Here is a 25,510-nt window from a genome sequence, read left to right on the forward strand (position 1 = left end):
TCGAGAGAAGTAGGGACGGCGTATGTTCCTTCTATTTCCCCACAGGTGGCGCCAGGAATAACTACGGTTGGCCGGGAAAAGACAGCAGACACGGCGGTTGAACCCGGTAAGAACCCATTGCCAGTGGTGGGGGAAAGTTCAGTGCCTTCAAGGCGCGAGAGGGTGGCCCAGCACATCCCTGCGGCCACGAAGGAAATTATATGGGGGGACAAGTATGTTGAGATGTTTTCATTATTGACCGACCATCGTGAGTTGGAATACGCAAAGACTCAGAAAGATTTATGGCACCCCAGTGTATGGCGGGCCAAGATGGCGGAATTTAGGGTCGACGAGACCGTAGCGAACTGGGTGAAGGCCTTCTCTATATTTACGGCAGTAATGGGGGAACGTAAGCCTGAAGTGTTGCCAAAGCTATCCTGTTACCAGAATAGGATCATGGATTTTTATAACATGTACGGTGGGAATGAGTGGAAAGGATATGACATGCAATTCCGAAAGGCTAAAGAGTTTGATGTAACTTTGACATGGGATTGCCTCGACACAGTATCGTGGCATAAGCAGCTCTTGCCTGGATCGGCAGGTACGTCCTTGCCGGGCGGGAGCGGGCCTGGGACAGTTCAGCAAAGGCCTGCGCAGCCCTTTCGAGCAAGCGCCGGTGGGGAATCACAGCCCAAGACCGGCGGAAATGGGGGCAAGCGCGGGGTCTGCTGGGGTTTCAACAGAGGTAACTGTAACAGGCCCCAGGGAACATGTAGGTTCCGGCATGCTTGTGCGGGCTGTGGGAACTCCTCACACCCGGAGAGTAGCGGTAGATCCAAGAGTGGTGGTTCGGGAGGAAAGGGGGGGTCCAAGCAAGAGTGAGGTGATGCTTGGGAAGCAATCGTCTTCGCCCGTTGACATAATGGCTTTGACTCCCTGGTTGAATAAATACCCTGATCATGTATCCGCCGGGATTTTGAGGAGTGGTTTCCTGTATGGCTTCAACATCCCGGCGGGGAATTTTCGGGGGAGCCCCTTTTGTAAAAATCAGCAATCCGTCCAACACAACCCAGCAGTGGTAGCCAGGAAAATCTCCAAAGAAGTCAGCTTGGGGCGGGTAGCAGGACCTTTTCCATGCCCGCCGGTGGCGGACTTTGTGTGTTCACCTCTAGGAGTAGTTCTGAAGAAAGACCCGGGGGAGTATACTCATTCACAATCTGTCGGCCCCGAGGGGCGCCTCGGTGAATGAAGCCATTGATCCGGATGTCTGTTCGGTTCGGTATGCATCGTTCGACGATGCCGTCGAGCTACTGAATCACCTGGGCCCCGGTGCTCTGACATCGAATCGGCATTCAGATTGCTCCCGGTACACCCGCGGGACCAGCGCTTGCTAGGTTTTACGTTCCACGGGAACTATTACATGGATAAATGCATGCCCATGGGTTGCTCAATTTCTTGTGCTTATTTTGAAATGTTCAGCAGTTTTTTAGAGTGGGCATTCACCGAGGCCACTGGGCATAGACCAGTGATGCACTATTTAGATGACTTCCTGTTCTTAGGGCCTGCCGCAAATGCGAAATGTGCACAGGCGCTGCAGGACTTCTGCATCCTCATGCAGGAGTTTTGAGTCCCATTGGCACCAGGTAAGACGGTGGGGCCATCTACTTCACTGGAGTTTCTGGGAATTGAGCTCGATTCAGTGGAAGGATGCTTCCGTTTGCCAATGGAGAAGGTGGCCAAGTTCAGGGCTTCCTTAACACAATGCCTGGGCAAAGAAAAAGTGACCCTGCACCAGTTACAACAAACAGTGGGTCAGCTTAACTTTGCCTTGAGAGTAATACCGATGGCTCGCCCCTTCTCACGCTCCATTGCACAAGCTATGGTCGGCCTCAAGGAGGGACACCTCCGCACGAGACTGTCGGCAGAGGTTCGCCAGGATATGCGCAATTGGTTGGCATTTCTGGCGGACTTCAACGGTCGAGTAGTGTTGAACAAACCCCCAGCATCGTCGGACGAACTGGGTTTGTGGACCGATTCAGCCAGGAGCGTGGGATTTGGCGCCATCTTTATTAACCTATGGTCGGCGCAAGTATGGCCGACGTGGTGGCACTCCAGCGGTCTGACAGGTAACATTGGGTTCTTGGAGCTATTTCCCATTTAGGTTGCTCTGTTGGCATGGCCAGACGATTTTAGGGACCGCTCAGTAGTGTTTTGGTCGGACAATATGACTGTGGTTGAGTGCATTAATCAGCAGGCAGCCCGCTGCAAGTGGATCTTGAGATTGTTGAAAGAAATTGTTTTACGTTGCATGAGATTGAATGTACAGTTCAGGGCAAAACATGTGCCGGGTGTACTGAATAATGCAGCTGATGCACTCTCTCGTTCACACATGCAGGCTTTCAGGGGCTATCTACCCACAGCGGACCTAGTGGCGGCACCGTTCCCCGAAGCACTATGGCTGATCGGTGCCCCGGATTACAAGACCTCGTGGCAGCCAGCTTAGCGCCCAGGACGAGGAAGGCTTATAAGGGAGCGTTTCGTTCCTACTGCACCTTTTTAGGCCCGGCAGGGAGACATAGCTGGGGGCAGGAGGATTCCTTCCTGGGTTTCGTAGTAGCGCTGCATAGAGAAGGCCGATCAGCTACAACAGACATAGGGCGGCCATTTCATTCATGGCACAGCTCCACGGCATAAGGGACCCAACGGGTTCCTTTGTAGTTAGGAAAGCGCTCCGCGGCTGGCAACGCCTGGAGGGTCGCAGACAGGATACGAGGCGCCCGATTGGTTTAGAGAGATTTTCTCGGCTTTTAGCAAAACTGGATGAGACATGCTCCTCCCCTTCCGAAGCAGTTCTGTTCCGGGCGGCTTTCGCCTTGGCATTTCATGGGGCCATGCGGGTAAGCGAACTTGTGGCGAGGAACAAGAAAGATATGGAGGGAGGCTTATGCAGGGATCACGTACAAATACGGGGTGAATCGATGCTGATCTCGATAGCCAGGTCCAAGACAGACCAGGGAGCTATGGGAGATAGTGTTGTTGTGCAGCGCGCTCGAGGGTGCCCCACTTGTCCGATAAAGTGTCTAGAGGAATATTTGGCACAGAGGCCGGCGACATGGGGAGGGAGCCTGCTTAGGCACAAGGATGGCACCCCTCTGACGAGATTTCAGTTTCAGAGGGTGCTAGCACGTACAATCGCTGCGGCGGGCATGGACCCGTGCGATTTTGGGACCCACTCATTTAGAATAGGGGCCGCTACAGAGGCTACGGCCCGGGGTCTGGGTCTGGGTGCGGAAGAAGTGAAACAGCTAGGCCGTTGGTCCTCGAACTGCTTCAAGAGGTATGTGCGATTGCACATGTTGTAAAAGACTGGTGAAATGCACTCACGCTTGTTGTCTTTTGTTTGAATTACAGTTTCGCAAGCCTGTGACGCGGGGCGGAATTTGGAGTCAACCCATCACCAGGAGACCAGCGGTCAAGGATCACCGACTGGAGAGCAAGTGGTATGGGTCGTGGGCCACTCATACGTGAGGCGTGCCGGGGACGTATTCATGGCAGGTGACGCGATTCACGCATCTGGGGAATACGGGTTCAGAGTGACCTTCCATGGGAAAGGAGGCCTCTGTGTTGACCAATTTCAACCATTTATGGAGGGCCTCTTAGGGCGGCAAAGGTCACCGCCATCTATAATCATAGTACACTTGGGGGGCAATGACTTAGTAAGACTGGGAAGACGAGTGTTACTGGAACACATTTTGTCGGCAGTCAGCTGGTTGGCTAAGAGGCTCCCGGGGTGCTCAATTGCCTGGTCCCACATGATCCCTAGGAAAGTTTGGCAGGGGGGGTTTCTCTGTGTCAGCGTTAAACCACTCGGTAAAGAGGGTCAACAATAAAATTGGGAAATTGTTTCGCTCCGCGCAGTTGCATAGCATTCTCCATGGGTGTATTCGGGGTGATCACTTTTATTTGAATGATGGGGTTCACCTGTCCAGGGCGGGGAATGATTTACTCATAGGAGACTTCATAGCATGGCTAAGGGGTTTGAGGAGGCATGACCTTTAGGAGGTGTGGGGGGCCGGATAGTCGTTCAACTATCCGGCCTGTGGCGGTAAGGTCATGATCGGTGAGCAGTAATTTCAAGGTCCCTAGGGGGGCGCCACCCAGAATGGATGGGAGCGCCCGGGGGGAGGTGGCCATTGGCCCCTCCCACAGGGAGGCGACACCCACTACGGATGGGTCGCCTAGGGGGAGACGGCCATAGGCCCCTCCCAGGGGGACACGGCTAGATGCCCCTCCTACGAATTTCCCGGGGGCCGGATATCCGCTCCGGCGGAAGAGTGTGGGGAAGGGGGGGAGTCCACGCTGTCCTTCTTAAAGATACCTCACATGGGAACTCGAACGACCTTTAAGATGGCGTCGAGTGAAAGGGGGCCCCCACGACAAGGGAAGTTAGTTGGCAACGAGGTAAAGTCCTCTGCGGATGCGCCACTCACACCGTGAGGGCGAGAGTTTGGTAGTAGGGATCTGACACCGGTTAAGACCTTGCCGTTGGCCCTTAATGCTAGGATGTACAGTTTTAATTTATAATGTATGCATTTTCAGGATGCTAGACTCGGCTAGGAAACCTTTGTATTAGAGATCTGTTAAGGTTAGCCAAAGAACACGTCTTCATCAAAAATGTAATGAAAGTAAAATTGTACATAATTCATGAAACGTTTTAATTTAATGTTTTACATTTTGTTTCATATTTTAATAAATACGGCCGGGGGGGGGTACCTCCCCCCCCGCCTTCCAAAAGCTCAAACCTGTGTCGGTCTCCTCCCCTTGGAGAATTGGTGTTGGGAGGGGGTGGCGGGCATCCCGGCCATATGGAAAGGGAAGACCACTCGGTCCCCCCGAACGTATGGATGGGTGCCCCGATCCCCCCGGGAAACCATTTTGGGCGGGGGGCGTGGTTCGGCTGGTATGCCCAAAGCGGCATAGCCGGAGCACGCCCTTCCCGCCCAGAAGGGGTTGTCCTAGACACCTGCCCGGAAGACCGCGCCCAGTGGGTGTACCTGAGGAGGGTCCCCGCCCTCCCGCAGACGGATAAATGGAGCGGGAATCCGAAGAAGCGTCCTCTTGTTCCAGTGCTCTGAAGGCTGCACCACTCGTTGCTCGTGAGCCCTCGACGGAACAAGCGGCAATTTTGACCCACCCACCAGCCCCTATTGCAGTGTTTGTTTGAATAAAGTAATAGTTGATGATATCCGATTGTATTACAGAGATGCAGTCACGTTTTTTTCAGCATTTATGTATGCCTTGGATTGAATAAATGTGTATAGGCCTTTTTCCTTTGTAGAAAAGTAAAGGAGTGTATCACATAATGAAATTGTCTTGTGCTTTAGGACTTTTTTCCCTTTGTAGAAATGAAAAGTTGCTGAATCATCAAGCTGTTTCAGATTAGGCGAATTTTTCTTTTCTTAGTAGGTAAAACAACGGTCGTATTTATTTTTTGGTCGGGCGGAAAGGTCATGATCGATGAGCAGTCATTTCAAGGTCCCTAGGGGGGGCGCCACCCAGAATGGATGGGAGCGCCCGGGGGGAGGCGGCCATTGGCCCCTCCCACAGGGAGGCGGCACCCACTACGGATGGGTCGCCTAGGGGGAGACGGCCATAGGCCCCTCCCAGGGGGGAGACGGCTAGATGCCCCTCCTACGAATTTCCCGGGGGGCGAATATCCGCTCCGGCGGAAGAGAGTGTGGGGAAGGGGGGGGGGGGGGGGAGTCCACGCTGTCCTTCTTACAGATACCTCACACGGGAACTTGGACGACCTTTAAGATGGCGTTGAGTGAAAGGGGGTCCCCACGACAAGGGAAGTTACAGTTGGCAATGAGGGTAAAGTCCTCTGCGCATGCGCCACTCACACCGTGAGGGCGGGAGTTTGGTAGTAGGGATCTGACACCGGTTAAGACCTTGCCGTTGGCCCTTAATGCTAGGATGTACAATTTTAATTTAGAATGTATTCATTTTCAGGATGCTAGTCTCGGCTAGGAAACTTTGTATTAGAGATCTGTTAAGGTTAGCCAAAGAACATGTCTTCATCAAAAATGTAATGAAAGTAAAATTGTACATAATTCATGAAACGTTTTAATTTAATGTTTTACATTTTAATATTTTAATAAATACGGCCGGGGGGGGGTTCCCCCCCCCCCCCCCCCCCCCCCGCCTTCCAAAAGCTCAAACCTGTGTCTGTCTCCTCCCCTTGGGGAATTGGTGTTGGGAGGGGGTGGCGGGCATCCCGGCCATATGTGTCAGCAGAAGATCCCTCTCCCTACCCCACCGGAGCACGTAGTAGTGACGGATGCATCCCTCCTGGGCTTGGGGGGGGCCACATGGGAGAGGCGGAGATCAGAGGCCTCTGGTCTCCGACGGAGTCCCGGCTCCATGTCAACCTTCTGGAGCTGCGGGCGATCCGACTTGCACTGAAGGCATTCCTTCTCTCTGTCCGAGGAAGTGTAGTGTAGGAACTCCAGGGTGTCACTCTAGTGGTTCAACACCTGGCAGGTTCCCTGAATGCCAGGGCGGACAAACTCAGCTGCCGGTGCATGATGGATCACGAATGGTGTCTGAACTCGGACGTGGCGCAAGGTCTCTTTCATCAGTGGGGAGAGCCTTGGTTAGATCTATTCGCCACCGAAGAGAATGCGCAATGTCATCAGTTCACCTCGTTGGAATTTCCAAGGCGGCACTCGCTCGGCGGAGACGCTTTTCGTCGCGAGTGGAGCTGCGGTCTGTTGTACACCTTTCCGCCTATACCACTTCTGCCCAGAGTGCTGAAGAAGATCAGGCGTGACCGGGCCCAAGTCATCCTTGTGGCTCTTGATTAGGCACGAAGGTACTGGTATCCTGAGCTACTCACTATGTCAGTCGATCTCCTGATTTGTCTGCCTCTTCAGGAGGACCTTCTGTCGCAGCAGCAGGGGACTGTCCTCCACCCGAACCTGTCCAGCCTCCACCTCCATGCGTGGAGATTGAGCGGCTACAGTTGAGGCCATTTGACTCTCCTCCTGAAGTTTGTGATGTGATTCTGGCAGCCAGACATCCCTCCACAAAATCGATATACGCCTGCAGGTGGAACAAATTTGTGGCATGGTGCACAGCAAAAGCTGTGGATCCCCCTTTCTGCTCCCCTTTCAGAGGTTCTCCTCTTTCTTCTTTCTCTTGCCCAGTAGACCTCTGCTCTGGGCACTATCAAAGGCTACCTCTCTGCCATCTCAGCCTTCTTAAGTCTTCCTGATCAGCCTTCTCTTTTCAAGTCCCCTGTTGTAAATAGATTCTTGAAGGGCATCACTCACATGTTTCCTCCTGTTCCTTTCGTGATGCCTCAGTGGGACTTGAACCGTGTTCTGACTTATTTGATGTGCGCTCCTTTCGAGCCACTTCACAATTACCCTCTTCGTCTTCTAACTCTTAAGACTGCATTCCTGGTTGCCATCACCTCTGCCAGGAGAGTGAGTGAGCTCCAGGCTCTATCTTCTCTTTCCTTTTCTCTGTCCATCTGGACAAAGTTGTCTTGAGAACGCGTCCCTCTTTCCTGCCCATAGTAGTGACAGCCTTCCACATCAGGCAGTCCATCACCTTGCCCACCTTCTTTCTGCCTCCGCATCCCTCGAAAGAGAAAGAGAGGCTCCACCATCTGGACCCTCAACGTTCTCATTCTATCTGGACCGCACATGCCAGTTCCGGCTGGACGACCAGCTCTTTGTTGGTTACGTGGGCCCTAAGTAGGGATGGGCGGTGAACAAACGGACCATTTCTCGCTGGGTCATTTTGTGCATCAAGGCTTGTTATTCACTTGCTAAAAAGGAGCTTCCTGTGGGGCTGCGTTCCCATTCCACTCAAGCCACGGCGGCTACTACTGCCCTGGGTCGGGGATTCCCCTCGCAGGACATTTGTCAGGCAGCTACTTGGGCCTCGCTGCACACGTTTGCTAGACACTACTGCCTGGACAGCCAAGTCCGTAGAGATGGCTTTTTTGGCCGTTCTGTTCTCCAGGACTTTCTAGTGTGATCATTGGTTCGCAGACCCACTACCAGGGTTGGACTTGCTGGGATATCTATTTTAAGGTAAGGAATCTAACAATAACCTTTTTCTTTCAGATGCACAAGTTACTTACCTTCGGTAACGATAAATCTGTAAGAAACAGTAGTTTGTGTTCGATACCGACGCGCAGGGGTACTGCTACGCAAAACTTTCTGGATCCAGTCTGACGCCTAGGGATATTCTAAGGTAAGGAATCTAACACCAACTACTGTTTCTTAAAGATATATCGTTACCAAATGTAAGTAACTTGTGCTTTACAGCAGCGGCATAGAGTCACATTGGACAAATGGGTCCTCTACTTAATAAAATTCGGACATACTCTAGAATTTCTACACTTCCCTCCTCCCCCGCCACCTACATATCAAGAAGTAAAACACCTATCTCAGATGCGTCGGGAGATTCGGGCAATGCTCCGTAAGGGAGCAATAGAACCGGTACCGAATTCCCAAAGAGGAAAAGGATTTTATTCCCGTTTCTTCTTGCTCCGCAAGGATGCTTTCAAGTGGCGCCCGATCCTGGACCTACGGTCTCTAAATTCCTATCTCAAGAAACAGTCATTCAGAATGGTCACCCTCCAAGATATTCTGCTACTCTTAAACCCAGGAGATCAGATGACCTCCCTAGACTTACAGGATGCATATTTTCATATCCCCATCCATCCTTCCCACAGAAAGTACCTTTGTTTTACAGTGGCCAAAGACCATTACCAATTCAAAGTGCTGCCATTCGGCCTCAAATCTGCCCCGAGAATTTGCACAAAATATCTGGCGCCGGTGGCAGCTTATCTCCGAAGACAAAAACACCAAATATTCCCATACCTAGATGACTGGTTGATAAAGGCACCATCGCAGAAGGCGGCTCAAGCTTCAACTTCAGCTTGCATGGAGTTGTTTGCAGATCTGGGTCTGACCTTAAATGTGGAAAAATTGTCTCTTAAAACATCCAGAAGGATCAAGTCTCTAGGTACGTCACAAAACAAGTCATTCCCATCCATAGAAAGACAATTGGGATTCCTCTCTCTGCCCAAAGAGTCCAGGAGACGAAAGTGTCTTTCAGTCCGAAAATACAAATCGCTTCCTGGGGACGATGTCTTAATGCATACCACTCATTCCCCTGTGTCGATTGAGAATGCGTCCGTTACAAGAGACGTTGGATCTACAGTGGTGCCAAGCAAAGGCATCCTTCGAGGACAAGATCAAAGTCACACAACCAATGTTGCAGGCGGTTAAGTGGTGGACTCACAGAAGCAATATCTCGGTAGGTCTTTCTTTCATGACCGAACCAGCTCCATTAGTGGCTACCACGGATGTCTCTCTCGAAGGATGGGGAGCAGTCCTCCAAGAGTTGCAAGTCAGCTGCCGATGGAAACAGGAACTGTAGTTCTCCAGTATTGGAAGCTTTCATAAATTCACATACGCCCACCCTCCTCCCCTGAGAAGCTCTCTTTGGATTAGGCACAAAAAGTGTTTATGGCACAAGTGCCCGAAAATCTGAGGGGCAAAAGGTTCTCTCAGGAGTGTTCTAGAGGGTGCGGAGCTCTGATTGGCTAAGGGAAAGGTTTGGTCCTTTTTTACATAACAAAGGATATGGGTTGCAAAAGGGAAATGGGCCTAGGCCTCTTTTCAGTTTGCTATACTGCTAAGCTTTGCTTTTTATGTACCGGAGACTCTCGTCTCAACGACTGGGAAATGATTCAGGTATGTGAATCTATGAAAGCTTCCAATACTGGAGAACTACAGTTACAGGTAAGTAACTTGTTTTCTTATTGGACACAATATTAACCACCCTCTACAACATGCTGTCCAGAGAAACGCACAGGTGGTGGGCCAGTAAGTTTTTCCATGGCTGCTTACTTTGCCAAACTGTTACTAGTTCAGTCATAGTGGGCAAACACTCTCCTCAGACCTCAGCACAGCGCTGCTGTGCCACTGGAAAGAGAGTGGTCCCATCCTCTGCTGGCCACTGACTGGCGCAGACGTGCCTGCTCTTGGCCCGGCCTTTGCACTGGTGGGTACCACGCAGCGTGGACCCAGCCGACAGAAGTATGCGCCTCTGGGCACAAACAGCGGATGTGCTGTGGTGGTGACGGCCGCTGGGTAGGCTGGGACTTGTGGTCCTGGTCTGCCTCTCTTCTTCTGGAAATGCAGTAAGGTGGTTTAAGTAAGCTGGGCTGGAAGCTGTCTCTAGACTTGAGTTTGAAATCCAGCACTGACCGACTCCTCCCTGCAACTCAGAGTTCTGGCTCAACATCCGAGGCCTGTCTCTTTGACAGAGCACATCCTGCACTGGCGGGAACAGCGCACATTTTTAAGCGCTCACTGGCCCTGACGGACTCGTCCCTGTCTCTCAGAATTCTGGGCCACGAAGTCCAAGCTCCCTCGCTGTGGCAAAGTGCATCATATTTTTCACTTGCACACCACATTGCGGGTTCTTACAATACAAACCTGATCTAATTATGTAATGTCTACGGTAATATTTCGCTTTGTACATTGGGTGTTTCCTCGCTCTTATATCTATGGGTCGAAATGTCTCTCTCTTTTACAGGCAGATTGTCATTTACAACACCAATAGCTCCAGCTCTTGCAAATGCGAGACCAATTGAATTACAAATGCTAGTAGGCGTTGTCACCTCTTTATGACGTCCGATGTGCTTTTTTTTCCCTCCCATTATGTCCGGAAGCTGAGGGGTAAGAGTAGCTATCCGGACCGACTAGAGAAGAGGATGTTTATTTTTCCAGAAAGCAACAAACAAAAATCAAATGGCACTGAAAAAAAGCATTGGGTTTTGTAAGAAAGTAGCTCTGTACATACTGGACCAAAGTAAGGTACAGTGTGCACAGAGTCCACAGTCCCCAGAGGTATGGCAGAGGCTAAAGCTAGATGTAACCTTACTCTCTAAAGTGGTAGCTTGGTTGAGCAGTAATGCAGTATCAGAGGACAGTGTAAAGCATTTGTTGTACACACTGTCAGCAAATGGTCTCACACACTCAAGAACCGAACTCTAGGCCAATTGTTTTGTATATAAAAATATATAGTTACTTCATTTTAGAACTTCAGTAGGTATCATAAATATTTTCTCAGAATGAAGTGTTGCAATTGAATACTTTCAAATAGCCAGAGACTTTGGAATGCAATCGTTACAGTTGTTGCAATATGCAACACAAGTTAAACACAAAATAACAGGAATATTTGTAAGTTCTGAAAATCGACACAGAAGAAATTTTGGCAAAAACCAGGCAATGTATTCCTATGGAGGAAAATTGAGTTAAAAGCAAATCACGGTTATAATTACTTTTCAGGGTCAGTGCTGGGCTCAAAGATACAGTACTGGGATCTCTCCTGAGAACAGTTGAGTAATTCTGTTTTCGTTGATCGGCTGATTTTATTGAATATTTTAAAGTTGTAAAACTCCACACTTAACCCCTTGTATGCCCATGACGAGCTGGACTCGTCATGGGACACAGTGCTCCTGTGCCTATGATGAGTCCAGCTCGTCATTGAACATCCCCTGGGAAATTCCTTGGCCTCTTGGGCAATGGCCTTTTCTCCCCCCAGGTAAATTTGGATACATTTAGTCTTTTTGTCCCCCTGGGGAGCAGATGGGGGTAGTAGCCCCCAATCTGCCCGGCAGGCGGGGGAGAGGGCAAAAAGCCCACTAGACACCAGGGATTAAAAAAAAAGTAAAAATAAGGGTGGGGGCAGATTGGGCTTTGACCCCTAATCTGACCCTTCGGGGGGGGGGGGGGGGCAGAAAGCCCACTAAACACCAGGGATTTTTTTTGAGAAGATTTGTTTAGGGTGGGGGCTGACAACCCACCCGCTACCATTACAGCATGGGGCATTGGCCCGTAATCTGCCCCTTTGGGGGGGGGGGCGGAAAGCCCACTAGACACCAGGGATTTTGTTTACAAAGTAAAAATAAGGGTGGGGGCTGCCCAAAACTGGCATGCCCATGCCCCACCCCCGTAATCATTAGTCTTTCTGCCCTCCCTGGGGGGCAGATGGGGCATGGCCCCTAATCTGCCCCTTCGGTGGGGCAGAAAGCCCACTTGCAGCCAGGGATTTTTTTTGCGCAATTATATTTAGGGTGGTGGCTGTCCGAAACGGGCATGCCAATGCCCCCACCCTGCCACCATTACAGCCTTTCTGCCCCCCCTGGGGGGCAGATGGGCCAGTAGCCCCTAATCTGCCCCCCCCGGGGGTCAGAAAACCCACTAAATGCCAGGGATTTTATTTTGCACAATTTGTTTTAGGGTGAAGGTTGCCCTCAATCTGGCCAACCCGGGGCGCAGAAAGCCCGCTAGAAACCATGGATTTTTTTGTTTTATTAGTGTAGGGGTAGGAGCTGCCCAAAATGGACATGACAATACCCCTACCCCACCCCCAGAGAAATTCCAGTCTTTCTGCCCCCCAGGAGGGAAGATGGTGGCAGTGCCCACTGATCTGTCCCCTGAGGGAAAGAATGCCCACTAGGCGCCAGCGAGTACGCAGGCATTTTTATGCGTGGGGGCTGCCCAAAATGGTTATACCAATGCCCCATCCCCACAAAAAAATAGGGAAACCTAGCAAACCTGTACATTTTTTAAAACTAGACCGCGAGGGGAATCTAGGATGGGGTGACTTGATTGGCTCTCACGAGGTTCTGTTACCCAGAATCCCCTGCAAACCTAAAAATGTGTCCAAAATAACATTTTCCTCACATTTCTGTGGTGGAAACCTACCAAACCCACACATTTCTGAAAACTAGACACCCGGGGGATTCCAGGGGGGTATGGCTTGCATGGATCCCCCAATGTTTCCTTACCCAGAATGCCCGGCAAACCTCAAATTTAAAATTTAGCTGAGAAAATCACTTTTCTCACACATTTTTTGTGTGGGAAAGTTGTGGCATCACTGGGCTGACACAAATTTCCTACCACACAGCGTTCCCACGGGTCTCCCGATTAAAAACGGTGCCGCGCTCGTGTGGGAGGCCCAAGTACCCGCGACAGGCAAGGGCCCAAAACGTAGTGAGGCGCACCAGGATTTGGACCCTTGCGTGTGAGGCACCATGTTTATCGGGAGACCCGGGGGAACGCTGGGGGGATAGGACATTTTTTTAGTAGTAGGATGCAGGGGGACCAAAGTTGACTTTTCCGGATTAAGACTGAGTCCGGAGACCTGCTCAAAAGCGACTGAAGCCGCCAGGCATCTGGAGCCAGAGCTATCTGGGTCTGCCAAGTAAAGCAGAACATCGTCTGCATATAGGGCTATCTTGTCCACCTGGCTCGAGTCCCAGGCCCAGCCTCGAATAAGTGTCTTGTCGGATGAGGGCCGCCAGGGGTTCCATTGCCAACGCAAATAAGAGTGGCGAGAACGGACAGCCCTGACGCGTACCCCGTCTGATCAGGAATACCTCAGAAAGCTCCCCAATAATGAGCACTCGTGCTCTGGGATTGGTGTATAAGACTCCGATCAGATGGTGGAACAAGGGACCAAAACCCATCCTGTCCAGCACATCTTGCAGATACTCCCAATTCACTGTGTTGAAGGCCTTCTCAAAGTCTAAGAAGAGCAGTGCGAAATACGGGGTTAGGCGCTCCTGGTGGGCCAGAGCCAGGTGGAGATGACTAATGCAGTGACTGGTACCCCTGGCCGGCAGGAACCTGCATTGGTCGGGGTGGACAAGGTCCTGCAGGAGGGGACGAAGTCTCTGGGCCAAGACCGTGACGAAGATCTTTTTCTCCGTTTTGATCACCCATAAATACGGGCAACCGATGAACGCCAAAGCATTTTAGCAGATTCCAATGAGATCCGACGGATCTCCTCACATACCACCGCTAGCTGTCGAGAGGAAACCCTTGCGTCATCAGTGAATTGAGCTGCTTCAAGCTGTGCCGCTTGGGATTACAGCTGCACAAGCTGAGCCGTCTGCTCTGACCGCTTCGCGTGGATCAGTCCCCTGGCCACCCCCCGGAAAACTGCCTTGCCAGCCTCCAACAGCGATCCCGGCGAGCGAACCGAGCCTGTGTTGGTGGGAAAAAAAGGAACACAGTTCCTGACCAAGGGACTCCACCATCGCAGAATCCTTCACGAACCAGGCGTTTAGCCGTCAAATCGCTCTGGGATCCAACGGAGGGAATCCAAGACGGAGGGAGAGGGGAGAGTGGTCCGAGATCCCCCTAGGCAGTATCGCGGCTCCAGAAACTAGCTGGCAGTCTATAGCTGGCATCAGGAGGAGTTCGATTCAGGAGTGAGTATGGTAGGCTGTAGAGGTGTGATTGTACTGTTCCCCACGGGGGTTCCAGACCCGCCAGACGTCACAGAGACCAAGGGCCGAGGACCAGCTGGAGAGGAGTTTCGCAGAGGCGACCCGGGCTCTGGACGGGGGCCCATTGTATCTCGCTCACGCTGCAGAACGGCGTTAAAGTCCCCCCTACCACCATAAGGCCCTGCGGAAGGGAGGAGATCACTTGTGTGAGGTGGCGAAGTGTTGAAGGGAGGAGTGGGGGTGAATGTAAAGACACAGGAGGCTCAAAGGGCGCCCCTCGATGGTTCCTGAGACTGCAACATAGTGGCCCTGTACATCAGTCTCAACTGTAGCCAGGGTAAAGGAAAACCCCTTCCTAAGTAAAATTGCCACCCCTCTGGATCCCCTTGTAAAACCAGAGTGCCAGACCCTGTCAAACCCATAGCGAGCTAGGAAGTTGCACTGTGTACCCAGGAGGTGCGTGGAGAAAGAGGATGTCAAGTGTGTGGGCAAGAGCAGCACGGAGGACAGCTGTGCACTTAATTCGGTACAAAAGGCCATTGGCGTTCCATGAAAGGATGTGGATAGGTCTAGTGAGGGTGTAAGTCATCTAAGGAATGGACTGTGGAGGGGCGGATAGCTACTTGGGACCCTACCTACCCGGAGGGTAACACCCACCCGTGCCGGACCCATGGAAGGTGATGATCTGCTCTGCAAGTGTGGAAATCAGAGGAGGAGGGAACTGAACTACAGAAGGGAGCCCCCGGTGGTGGCCCATGGGCGGCCAAAAATAGCAAACTGATGGAAGATGCGATCTGCGTGTCAACTGTGGATCAGTCCGAGAGACATGGGTACCAAGAAGAACTGCAACCAGCAGTCCGTAGGCGGCAAAATAAAACAGTCGAGGAACAATTGTCCCCTGTCTCTTCCAACCCCCTAACTCTCCCCACCCTACACTTCTGAAGTGGAAGCATCTGTTGCCCAATACCCCAACTGCGAACTACACCGCAAAAAGTTGATTCGCTACTCTAAAATGATTAGCAATCAGTCAGGAGCATGGCTGAGTCTGACCCCCCTCCATATGTATGGATGTATACCCACAATGAATAAACATGGAGTGAATAACCAAAAGTCACAAGATGGCGCGAGTGCAGGATGGCAATAAAAAGGGTAAACCTTTGGCCGGATCTTCCAGCGGAGCCAAGGGAGAGCCCCCTTCGCGGGGCCAGAGATAGGTGCATCATTGCAGGTCATGAAGGCTCACAAAATGTAACTCTGATCACACCCCCTCCTCCCCACCAGAGCCACGAATCACGGGGCTGCCCGACAGGTCTGAGTGCGACATGGCCATCCTCCGGGTAACGTCTGATCGTGGGGCGCTACCCATGTCGATAGGGAAGGACTCCAGGGTGGGGCAAGGAGGCCCTCTGGCTCAAGGTTTGAATCTGGGAGCGCCGGGATCGTGCCCCCAGTGACCGAGAGCTCACCCCCCGTCGGTTGCCCCGCCGTCTGGACCCCGTGAGGCTCGGCTTTGCCTTAGGCACCTCCCGGCCGGGGTGGTCCGTTGCTGTCGGGACAGGGGGGGTCGCACCAGGTAGAAGGGGCCGCTCTTCCGTGAGCCAGGTCCATGCCGCCTGTGGAGTGTCAAAAAAGGTTTTTCCCCCCTGAAAAAACACCATAAGGCGGGCCGGGAAGAGAAGCCCATGGCCCTGAGTTTCTGCTTGACCTCATCGTAAGACCAGCGTTGTCTGCACCTCCCTGGAATAGTCCGAGAAGACCGTGATCCTGAAGTTTTGAAAGTGCACTGGACCTTGCACTCTGGCGGCCTCCAGAATCGGGTCCCTGTCCCGAAAATCGAATACTTGGAGGATAATGGGGGGGGGGGGGGAGCCCCGGGAGGGGGTTTAGGAGCAAGGGAGCGATGGGCTCGCTTCACCGCAAACCAGGGGAAGAGCTTTTCCTTGGGGATCCAGGACCGGATCCACGTTTCGATGAAGATGCCAGTGCGTCCCTTCTCCACTCCCTCCGGAAATCCCGGGAGGCGTAGGTTGTTTCTCTGGGCTCTATGTTCCGCGTCCTCGGCCAGGCGATGTAACTCCAGGGTCTGGGCCCGCAGGCGGGCCACCTGGGATTCAATGGTGTCCACATCGTCCTCCACTGTGGAAAGATGGGATTCCGCATCCGAAATACGGGCCTTGGCATCGCGGAGGTCTTGCCGGATCAGTGCCACATCAACCCGAACTTCTCCAATCTTGGTTTCCACTGAGGTCTGCGATGCACTGATCGCCTGCAGGATAGAGAGGTCGCCCCAGATGCCGCTACAGCCCCAGCTGTTGGATCGCGATCAGGCTTGGTGAATTGGTCCATTGTCGTTTGAGTTGTGGGACCAGTGGCCTGTGAAGTGCGGTTCCTGCCCATGTTCCCGAGGATCTGCCCCACGCTAAGCCGCAACGTCTCCACAGCCCGCAAGTGAGGTAAGGCCAGGGGACTCAGTGACCCCCCCCTGCCCCGCCCCCCTGGTATCTCGATGAGGAAAAGGGCCTAGCATTGCAAACTCCCCGCCTTCTCACCTCATCTACAGCTCCGTGTTGGCCGCCGCCCTTTCTAGGCGTACCCTCAGCCACTCTGGCAGGCACAGCACCCGGGGCCTGACAGCCCCCCACTCCACTGGGCGTCCAGACCCGGACTCGCCCCCCCCCCCAGCCCCCCGGTCGCCTGCAGGAGCAGAGGCGGCACGGCAAGGGGAAGCGCCGCCCCGGCGCCTACAAACGGCAATCTCCCCCGGTCCCCGGCTGGGGAGACTGAAGGCAGCGCTCCCCTCCTCGAGCTCCCACCAGGCACTTTGGAGTCCGCCTTCCAATATCCTGGGCACCGGAGCTGGATGCCGCTCTACAGTCTCGGCCCCAGCTCAGCCGTCCGTCGCCGGCATCAGCTGCCGCCGGCAAGGAGCACAGGTCAGCAGGGCGGGAAGGGGGGCAGCCGGGGCATCCAGCCGAGGAATCAGGCCTCCAGAGCAGGCTGCGCGGGCGCCGCCATTTTGTTGGGAGAAGGCCGCTCTGAGCAGAGATCAGCAAGGACAGCCCGGGCGCCAGACAGGTCCCCAAGGGGGTCAAGGGCAAAGCAGGCAGGATGCTGGAGTCGTCCCAGAGACTGTGGGACGTCGATTGGCATTAACAGTGGGCCGATGCAAGGCGGATGACGGAGGGGGTCCAGAGCACTCTTAGAATGCGACCGCCATCTTGACGCCTCAAGCCACCGGGGTAACATTTTTATGTTGAGGCTTAGGGTAGTTCAGATTTGTAAAGGAACTGTTATTACCTATTGACTTTCGATGTATTTCTGCCTTCCAAATGAAAGACATTGTGTAAAAAAGTCATTAAAAAAAATTACCGATAATTCTCATGCTAGTATGAGTATTCCCAATTTCGGAAATGTGCAAATATCTACTGTTTCTAAACTTTATATTTTGTACCCATTTCAGTAATACATAGGTGTCTTTCATACCGATTTTTCCATGTACACATTTTTCCAGAATAATTACTATATACCCGGTACATAATAAAAAACCATTGCAAGTTGCTGCTCAGTTTTTGGCTCTGGGTCCGTCGGGTTCTTGGTGAACCTACAAGTCCAATATATCCCCACAACCAGTAATGTCCAGCGGATGTAACGGTATATTGCTTTCAAAGAGCTGTCACAATTAGGAGTTAGAGGTGAAAACGTTGACACAAAAGGCTTTTTTTGCAACTAATTTTTCTTTTATCTTATATGTAACTGTTAGTTTCTATAAAGAAACCTTGATGGATCTACACCAATGACCCCTTGCTAAATTCAGAATTTTGTCTACTTCTCTAAAATGTATAGCTATCCAGGATCCATTATTGCTTTTGTACCCATTTCTACCATTAACTGGAAGGAGATCGAAAGCACAAAAAATAGCAAAAATAGGCTGTCCCAGAAAAATGACAAAACTGTGTTAAAAAATGTTGAGTTTTGACAAATGTCTGGTATCCCTAAGAGCTGGGAAAATGGGGATTTCAGCCCCACAAACCCTTTTTTATAACATTTGCGGGTAAAAACCCAGACGCTTTCATTTGCAGCCCGTTTTTCCCATTTTTCACCCAAAAAACAAAATGTTGCTTTATTTTGGCTCATTTCTGTGACCCCTCTAGGGAAATCGACAAACCCTGAGTACCTTTAGAATCCCCATGATTTTGGAAGAAAAGGACGCAAATTTGGCGTGCATTCCTTATGTTGTCAAAAGTTACAGGGGCCTCAGCGCGCACTACCCCAAATAGCCCAAAAAAGGCATGGCACAGGAGGGGGAGCAGGCCTGGCAGCGAAGGGGTTAAAAGAAATTGAGTGAAACCCAGCCAATGTTACCCTATGGAGAAAATTAAGTTATCGGTCTTTGGGTAAGAACTTGGCTGGCAGAGTTAAGGTTCTGGAGGTAGACTCAGGGGTCTCCCAGGATCAGGTAAATACAGTTGTTACACCCTCAGCGGCACAGGGGCAGCCGGGGGCAGAGTGAGTAGGCAAATGTTATCCTATGGTGAATAGGGGGCCTTTGGTTGGTGGCTGCTAGCAGGCAGACCACACGGCTGTGGGAACTGAGCTCCTGGTCACTTAGGGCAAGTGGGGAAGTAGAGTAGGATAGATGCTGCACTCCCAGTGGCACACGGACGACCGGGTGCAGGGTGCTTTTGGACCTTCGGCCGCCCAATGTATTTCAATGGGAGAATTGGAAGTTGAACAAAGGCTGCAGGCTCGGGACGGATATTCTTCAGGTGCGACCACCACTTCAAGAGGTAAGTTGAGATCTTGGAAGATAGGTAGACACCCAGGAGTTGAACACAGGGGGCTGTGGGGCACCGGGTGCAGGGGTGCCTTTTGGCGTCTGGAAATCTTACCTTCAGCTGGTCGTGGTGGGAGGGGTCCCTGGTTGTGAGGCTGCAGGCATCGTCTGGAGTGTCGGAGGGTCCTTGAGTGCTGGATTCTGGGTCTCAGTCACCGGGGGGACATCCTTGTGGTCTTTGTCTACTCAGGCACGGGCCAGGCTCGGTGGGTGCAGTGTGCGCTGGATTCCTGGATCCTGGCTGGCACCAGGGGTTGTTGCTGTTTGAGCAGAACCACTGCTCTTGGGAGTCCCAGTCTTTAGATGAGCAAGGCCGTCAGGTCCCCTCGGGGGTTTTCGAGGTTGCTGACCACAGGAGACGCCGGGATTTAGCAGGAGCAGGTTCAAGGATCGACTGGCCGGTAGGGCTGGTGCAAGTCAGTTTGTCGTCCTCTTGTTAAAAGCTGCACGGCATGTCTTTTTTCTTCTTGTTCCTGTTTCAAAATTGGGATCTGAGTAAGGTAGGAATGTTCAAGGTGACCCTAAATACTAAATTTAGATGTGTTACGGGTAGGGCAAGGGCATGGACCAATGGGTCCCTGTCCTGGGGTGAGTACCCCCCTATCCTGCCACTCTCCAGTGGGAGGGGGGCTGGAGCCTACCTCTGATTGGGTATGGCTCCCCATCCTCAAGATGGCAGTATTTCTTCCCCTCGCCTCCCACCTGAGGGGTGGGGTTGGCAGAGGCTGGCACACTCCCTTTCCCCACTTAGAGTTTCCCGCCTATCTTCCTGCCAGAGTGGGGGTCAGAGCCGGTGCGGGCCAGTTGCTGAGAACAGCAAGTGGCCTGGAGAAGCTAACAAATGCGGCATGCCTTTGAAGCATACCCTACCCATCCTGGGGGAGGAGTCTTGGCACCTCGTCCCAGGATGTGCATTGTTTCAGGCCCCCGAAAGCGGCAAGCTCTCGACCCAGGGATCGAGAAACATGTCTGGTGGTGTTATATTAGGCTAAACTTATAAAGCGCACTGACACCATAAGTTTCCTGGCGCTGAGTGATGATTGTGAGAGATGCAGCGGAGAGACTAATTGGACTTGGAGAAAAGCCAGGTTTTTAAAATCTTTCTGAAGCTCATTCAGGTGCCACTGGTCTTAATCGCCAGGGGGATGGGGTTCCATAGCTTGGGTTCCAAATAACCAAATCAGCGGCCTCCCAATTTTTTTAGTTTAACCGTGGGGGTGACCCGAAGATGAAGATGGGCTGAACGGAGATTGCGGGCCGGGCAGTGCTTAGCAATGAAGGATTTCAGGAAATCGGGGCTGTTGCGATGAAGCGCCTTGAATATTAAGCAGCCAATCTTGAAGGCGGCCCTTTGATCTATTGGTAACCAGTGTAATTTATGCAGTAAAGGTCTCGCTGGTTGCCATTTCACGGTTTTATGAATGAGTCTTGCTGCCTGATTTTGCACGCTCTGTAGGCGATGAAGCAGACGGATGAAGACCAAAGTAAAGGGAGTTGGAGAAGTCGAGGCGGGAAAGTACAAGGGATATTACAACTTGTACCAGTGCAAGAGCAAATGGGAGATCTTACGAATTTTCCGCAGCTGGAACATACTGGACGAGATAACAGCCCCCACATGGGGTTTGAGAGAAAGGTCTGAGTCAATGATCACCCCATGGCTCTTAACCGAGCCTGAGGGGCTGGAGGAGGAGCCCAGCTCAGTTGGCCAGAACTGTGGTCCCCAGTATGCCGCACTGTTGCCAGGCAGGATGAGTTCCGTTTTCCCCGGGTTCAATTTGAGTTGGTTATGAATCATCCACTGCTGTATGGTAGGGGCAGCCTCGGTAGCCACGCAGTCAGGACACTGGGAGTTGGTTAGGTTTCAGGGTCATCTCTAACATGCCCTCTGTCGTGCATTTGGCATTAAATCACACACAGGCATCAGTGTTTGTTTAATGTGCTGAGAAGTTTGATATCAAGCTTCTCATTCTTCAGTTTAGCCATTATGGTGCTGTGGAGTTCGTAATGACAACCTCCCAGCACCATATACTCTTAATGGCATCACTGCACTTACAGTGCCCAAGAATGGCCCTGGGTACTGTAGGGGCACAGGGCTCATGCACCTGTGCTCACACCACTGGCATAGTGCACCCAGCTAGAGGGGTGACTGAGGTATGCCAGGGCAGTTTGGGGCATGGCACACAGGGATGTGTGCCATGTCGAGACTCTGTTTAGTTCTGCACCAAGACACTCAGCCTGCAAAGGTAGTGTGTGTGTGTGTGTGTGTGTGTACAGGGCCCCTAAGGGTGACACAATAAGTGCTGCACCCCTTAGGGGTCTTCTCTTGTCACAGTGCCCTGGGTACCCAGGGTAACATTTACCAGGGTTTGACATGTGGCCAGAGATGCCAATTGGGTTTAGGTTTCAACAGTTTTAGGGAAGAAACACAGGCCGTGGGCACCGGATTGGCAGGAGCACAGGGCACACTCAGTCAAAGTACATCAGCAATTCAGCAAAAAGTGGGGGCATGCCATGCAAGAAAGATGGCACTTTCTCACAGGTGTTAAAGAGGATCACCTGATCTCTAGCTTTTTTAACCCTAGTATTTCACGGGGTCATCTTCCACATGGTCCGAAGAATGCATTTGGGACATGGAGCAAGCTCTGTTCATGTTATGCCGTAAATGCCACCACAAGGTTTCTCAGAAGGATAGCAATTTGTGTCTAGCCAATGGACACACATCAGATGGCTGAAATGCCTAGGCTGAGTTTGAGCCAAAGATCCTCAAAGTAGTGGAGAAACAAAGGTGTGGCACACTAAGCCATGGCAAAAGGGCAAACCGAGATCTGCAGGAGAGAGGAAGCCTACGATGACCATACAAGTAGGACAAAGGTTGGGCTCTGGTGCTGAGGAGACAATCAACTCTGAGAAGAATGTACTTAGACACAATCCCCAAAGGATGCCAAGGGCAGAAAACGCAGAATACCGCAGGAGAGTTCGGGGAAAGAGCTGAAGGGGACCACAAATATAGGAAGTGTACGTTGACTTTCAAGATGACAAATCAAACAAAAGGCCCAAAAGTCTTTCTGATGTAAACACAAAGATATTGTAGGAGGCAAACCCTCGGAACCGGAGCTTGAACTACTGGCAACACCAGAGCTGGTACAGGAGGAGGGACCCATTCTATTTATTCCTTCTCCATAGGCTGTCTTCTTTTGCCAAACCTAGCTATGTAAACTACCCTGATGGTAGAAGGGGGAGCTAATTTAATACTTGAAGTGAAAGCTGCATGAATAATGGATATTTTAGTGCAGGCTATCAGCTACATCACCAGGTTTTAAGTAAGTAAACTCATTACAGTTTCCCTCCTTTTTTTTTTTTTTTCTTCTGCTACATCCTTTATCCCTTGAGGTAACACTGCTTTGGTATTTCATGTAAAAAATGTAAAACACAAACCCTAGTCATCTAAGTGTCTTTGAACTTTCCACTGCAAATGCCACTGGACCCATTCAGCATGTTCTGTGTATTATGTGGGTAGAACTGATTTATATGCTTTTGGAACTATTGAACCATTTGAAGTTTTTGACAGTAAACTTTCCAATGTGGAGAAATGCATTCAGTAACGTTGTAAAAAGTACTTGACTGAGTCAAAAATGGTTTATTTTCTGTAAGTGAAAAGTGTCAAAGACTGTCTTAGTCTTATGAAAATATGTTCCCTTCTATTATTTACAGATAACATTGCTGCAGATGGAGCATAACTTTGATATTGTAAGTACACAGATTTTTAAACATGGCATGCATTTAAACTTGTGTTTCTCGATTTGTTGAGCAGTAGGTGAAAATACTTGTTTCTTCTACAGATGAACCATGCCTGTCGAGCCTTAACATACATGATGGAAGCACTTCCTAGGTCATCTGCTGTAGTTGTTGATGCAATCCCAGTCTTTTTGGAAAAGGTAAATATTGTAATCGAAATTAACGAGACAAGCTAGACGTCCTTTAAGAACAATTGCATTCTTTGTCCAGTGTATCGTTTTTGTAACTAGTATGTCTGATAATTTTACTTCAGTTTAATGGAATCTTATCTAGCTTCTGCTTGCAAAAATATTTTTTATTTTTATCTCAAGATCATAATGCTTATATAGAACATCAAACAGTTTAGTTTTTGTGCTAATGAGAATCTTTGTATCCATATTTAATTTTAGATATGGAGAGGCTCTTTTGCTAATTATTACAGTTTCCGCAGTGTACTCAAATTGACTTATTGGTTGTAGTGCCATATTTTATGGCTGTTTGGCTTGGGTTTGCTAAAAAATCCATGCTTATTTAATGTTTGTTCAGTCTTTCTGCATTCCATTCTGTTGCACTTTCAGATGTTGATTGCTTGTCTCACCAGTTAGTATATTTGTCACTACATTTCTCTCTTCTTTTAGAGGTTTGTACAGTTTTGAGTCCCCTTTATGGTTGTTCTGTTATCTTTAACAATCAATATATCTATATCTAGTTTACTATCCAGAGTTTGCTTCAAGCGTGACTGTTGTAGGTGCCCTACTTTGGAATTGAATCTCCAATGTACTTTGTATGTTAACATTTGTGTAGTTCCCTAAATGTTACACCAGTAGTAATCTTAAAGTGCAGGGATGCTCCACCGAGAAATACGTACATATAGCCAAGGGAACATTCACACCATGGTGGGTGCAGTCTCCAATTGAGCCAGAGTTTGAAACCTGTTGAGTTGCCTTGCCCTAGTAATTTATGCAAAGACTTGTAAGCAACCTGCCTGCCCCGGAACTAGACTGCGTCTGCCGGGAGTAGCTGACATGCTCTTCAGGGATACCTGCACTGCACCTAGCTATTTGAAGCCTTTGTTTGAAGGTCGCTCAACATAATGTTTCAGGCATGGGGCACAAGGTCCTCGAACATCTGCCCAATATGAAACTAAGCATCAGTTGGCTCAAGAGGTTACACTTTCACCCTTGTACATCGTTCTTGGCCAATCTCATGCCTATATGGTGCCTCAATGCCCTTCTTTTCCTCCAGAAGGCAGAGGAGACGGACAGCCTTTTCCCCACTTCTGATATGCTGATTTAGTTCTTCTCCCAGGCAAATAACTTGGTCCAGGGTCCTCATCTGTATCTTTTATGGCAAACTTAAGAAATTGTTTGCTTAAGAACGATCTTGCCGACTTTAGAGTTCTGAGACAATGCAAACTAAGCTCCATATTTTAACATGTTCCATAAGTCATCTATCTGAAAGAGACACGTTAGTGATAGATTCCTTACCTTAGAATATCCCCAGGCGTCAGACTGGATCCGGAAATTTTTGCGTAGCAATACCCCTGCGCGCTGGTAGGCGTCGTCTGCGGCTCCGCGTCCGTCGTCGGCGTCGTGAGCGCCGGGATGACGTCATCGGAGTATATAGACGGCGCCCATGCGCGCTGACGTCAGTTCTTCTTTTTTCCGCGCCAGCTAGCGCAGATCCGGAAGAAGCTCTACCCCCAGTCACTTTTTGACTGAAAACTTTTTTGATCTTTTTGATCCTCTACTTAGTCGATTCTCGACTATCGGTGCCAGGGATGCCCGGGTTCAAGCCTTGCTCGAAGTGCGGCCGACTCATGTCGGTCACGGACCCCCATCGCCGGTGCCTGAAGTGCTTAGGCCTCGACCACGACGATCGAACCTGTGACGACTGCCGGGCCCTGACGTCGAAGGCTAGGCGGGAGCGGTCCCGCAAGCGTCTCGAGCTGAGGCAGTCGGCCCCGCGCCGCTCCAGGTCCCGGTCCCGGTCCCACGGGAGGTCGAGGGACAGGTCGCGAGGTCGGAGTCATCGACGCTCCGGGAGTGGTCACCGATCGTCTGGATCCAAGTCCTCAGGTAAGAGGCATGAGAGGTCGGAGCGACACCATCGGTCCTCCGACCCGCCCCGTCGCTCGCTCGATGCGACCGGGGATTCGGGCGACACCGCCCACGCGGCTCCGCGGGAGTCGCAAGCGTCGCCGCCTGCCCCACACCTTCGGGTCCCTGGGCACGGCGCGTCGCAGGAGGAGGTCGAGAGGTACCTCATGGCCATGAGGGCCCTCCCTCCTCAGTCGGTTCCCGTGGCGCCTTCGGGCCGATCGGCTCCGTCTGGAGGTCCTTCCGGGTCGGGCGCTTCGGCCCCGACGACGTCGGGTGCTTCGGCCCCGGCGCCGCTGGCGACTTCGGTCCCGGCGCCGCTGGCGACTTCGGTCCCGGCGCCGCGCGACCTCGCTGGATCCGGCTCCGGATCCGGGACCTCGCCGGTCGACCTTACGACCTCACCGGCGCCGTCCCTTCAGGTGTCGTCCCCGGCAGCCGTAGTGGTTGCCGACCCCAATGCTTCCTACGGTCCGCCTCAGGCGTCGGTGG

At 51.4% G+C, this 25,510-nt stretch overlaps 1 protein-coding gene across 15 annotated transcripts in view; it reads left to right on the forward strand.

The window, feature by feature from the left end:
* Positions 1-25,510, forward strand: part of TRIP12 (thyroid hormone receptor interactor 12) — a 1,206,981-nt gene that overhangs the window by 291,047 nt on the left and 890,424 nt on the right. For all 15 annotated transcript variants that reach the window (XM_086944059.1, XM_086944047.1, XM_086944048.1 and 12 more), the window contains 2 exons: positions 22,857-22,892; positions 22,985-23,080. In XM_086944059.1, coding sequence (XP_086800185.1) covers positions 22,857-22,892; positions 22,985-23,080 — 132 coding nt within the window. The remainder of the gene's footprint in view (positions 1-22,856; positions 22,893-22,984; positions 23,081-25,510) is intronic.

The sequence above is a fragment of the Lissotriton vulgaris genome, chromosome 11, assembly GCF_964263255.1.
Source record: "Lissotriton vulgaris chromosome 11, aLisVul1.2, whole genome shotgun sequence".
Classification (NCBI taxonomy): domain Eukaryota; kingdom Metazoa; phylum Chordata; class Amphibia; order Caudata; family Salamandridae; genus Lissotriton; species Lissotriton vulgaris.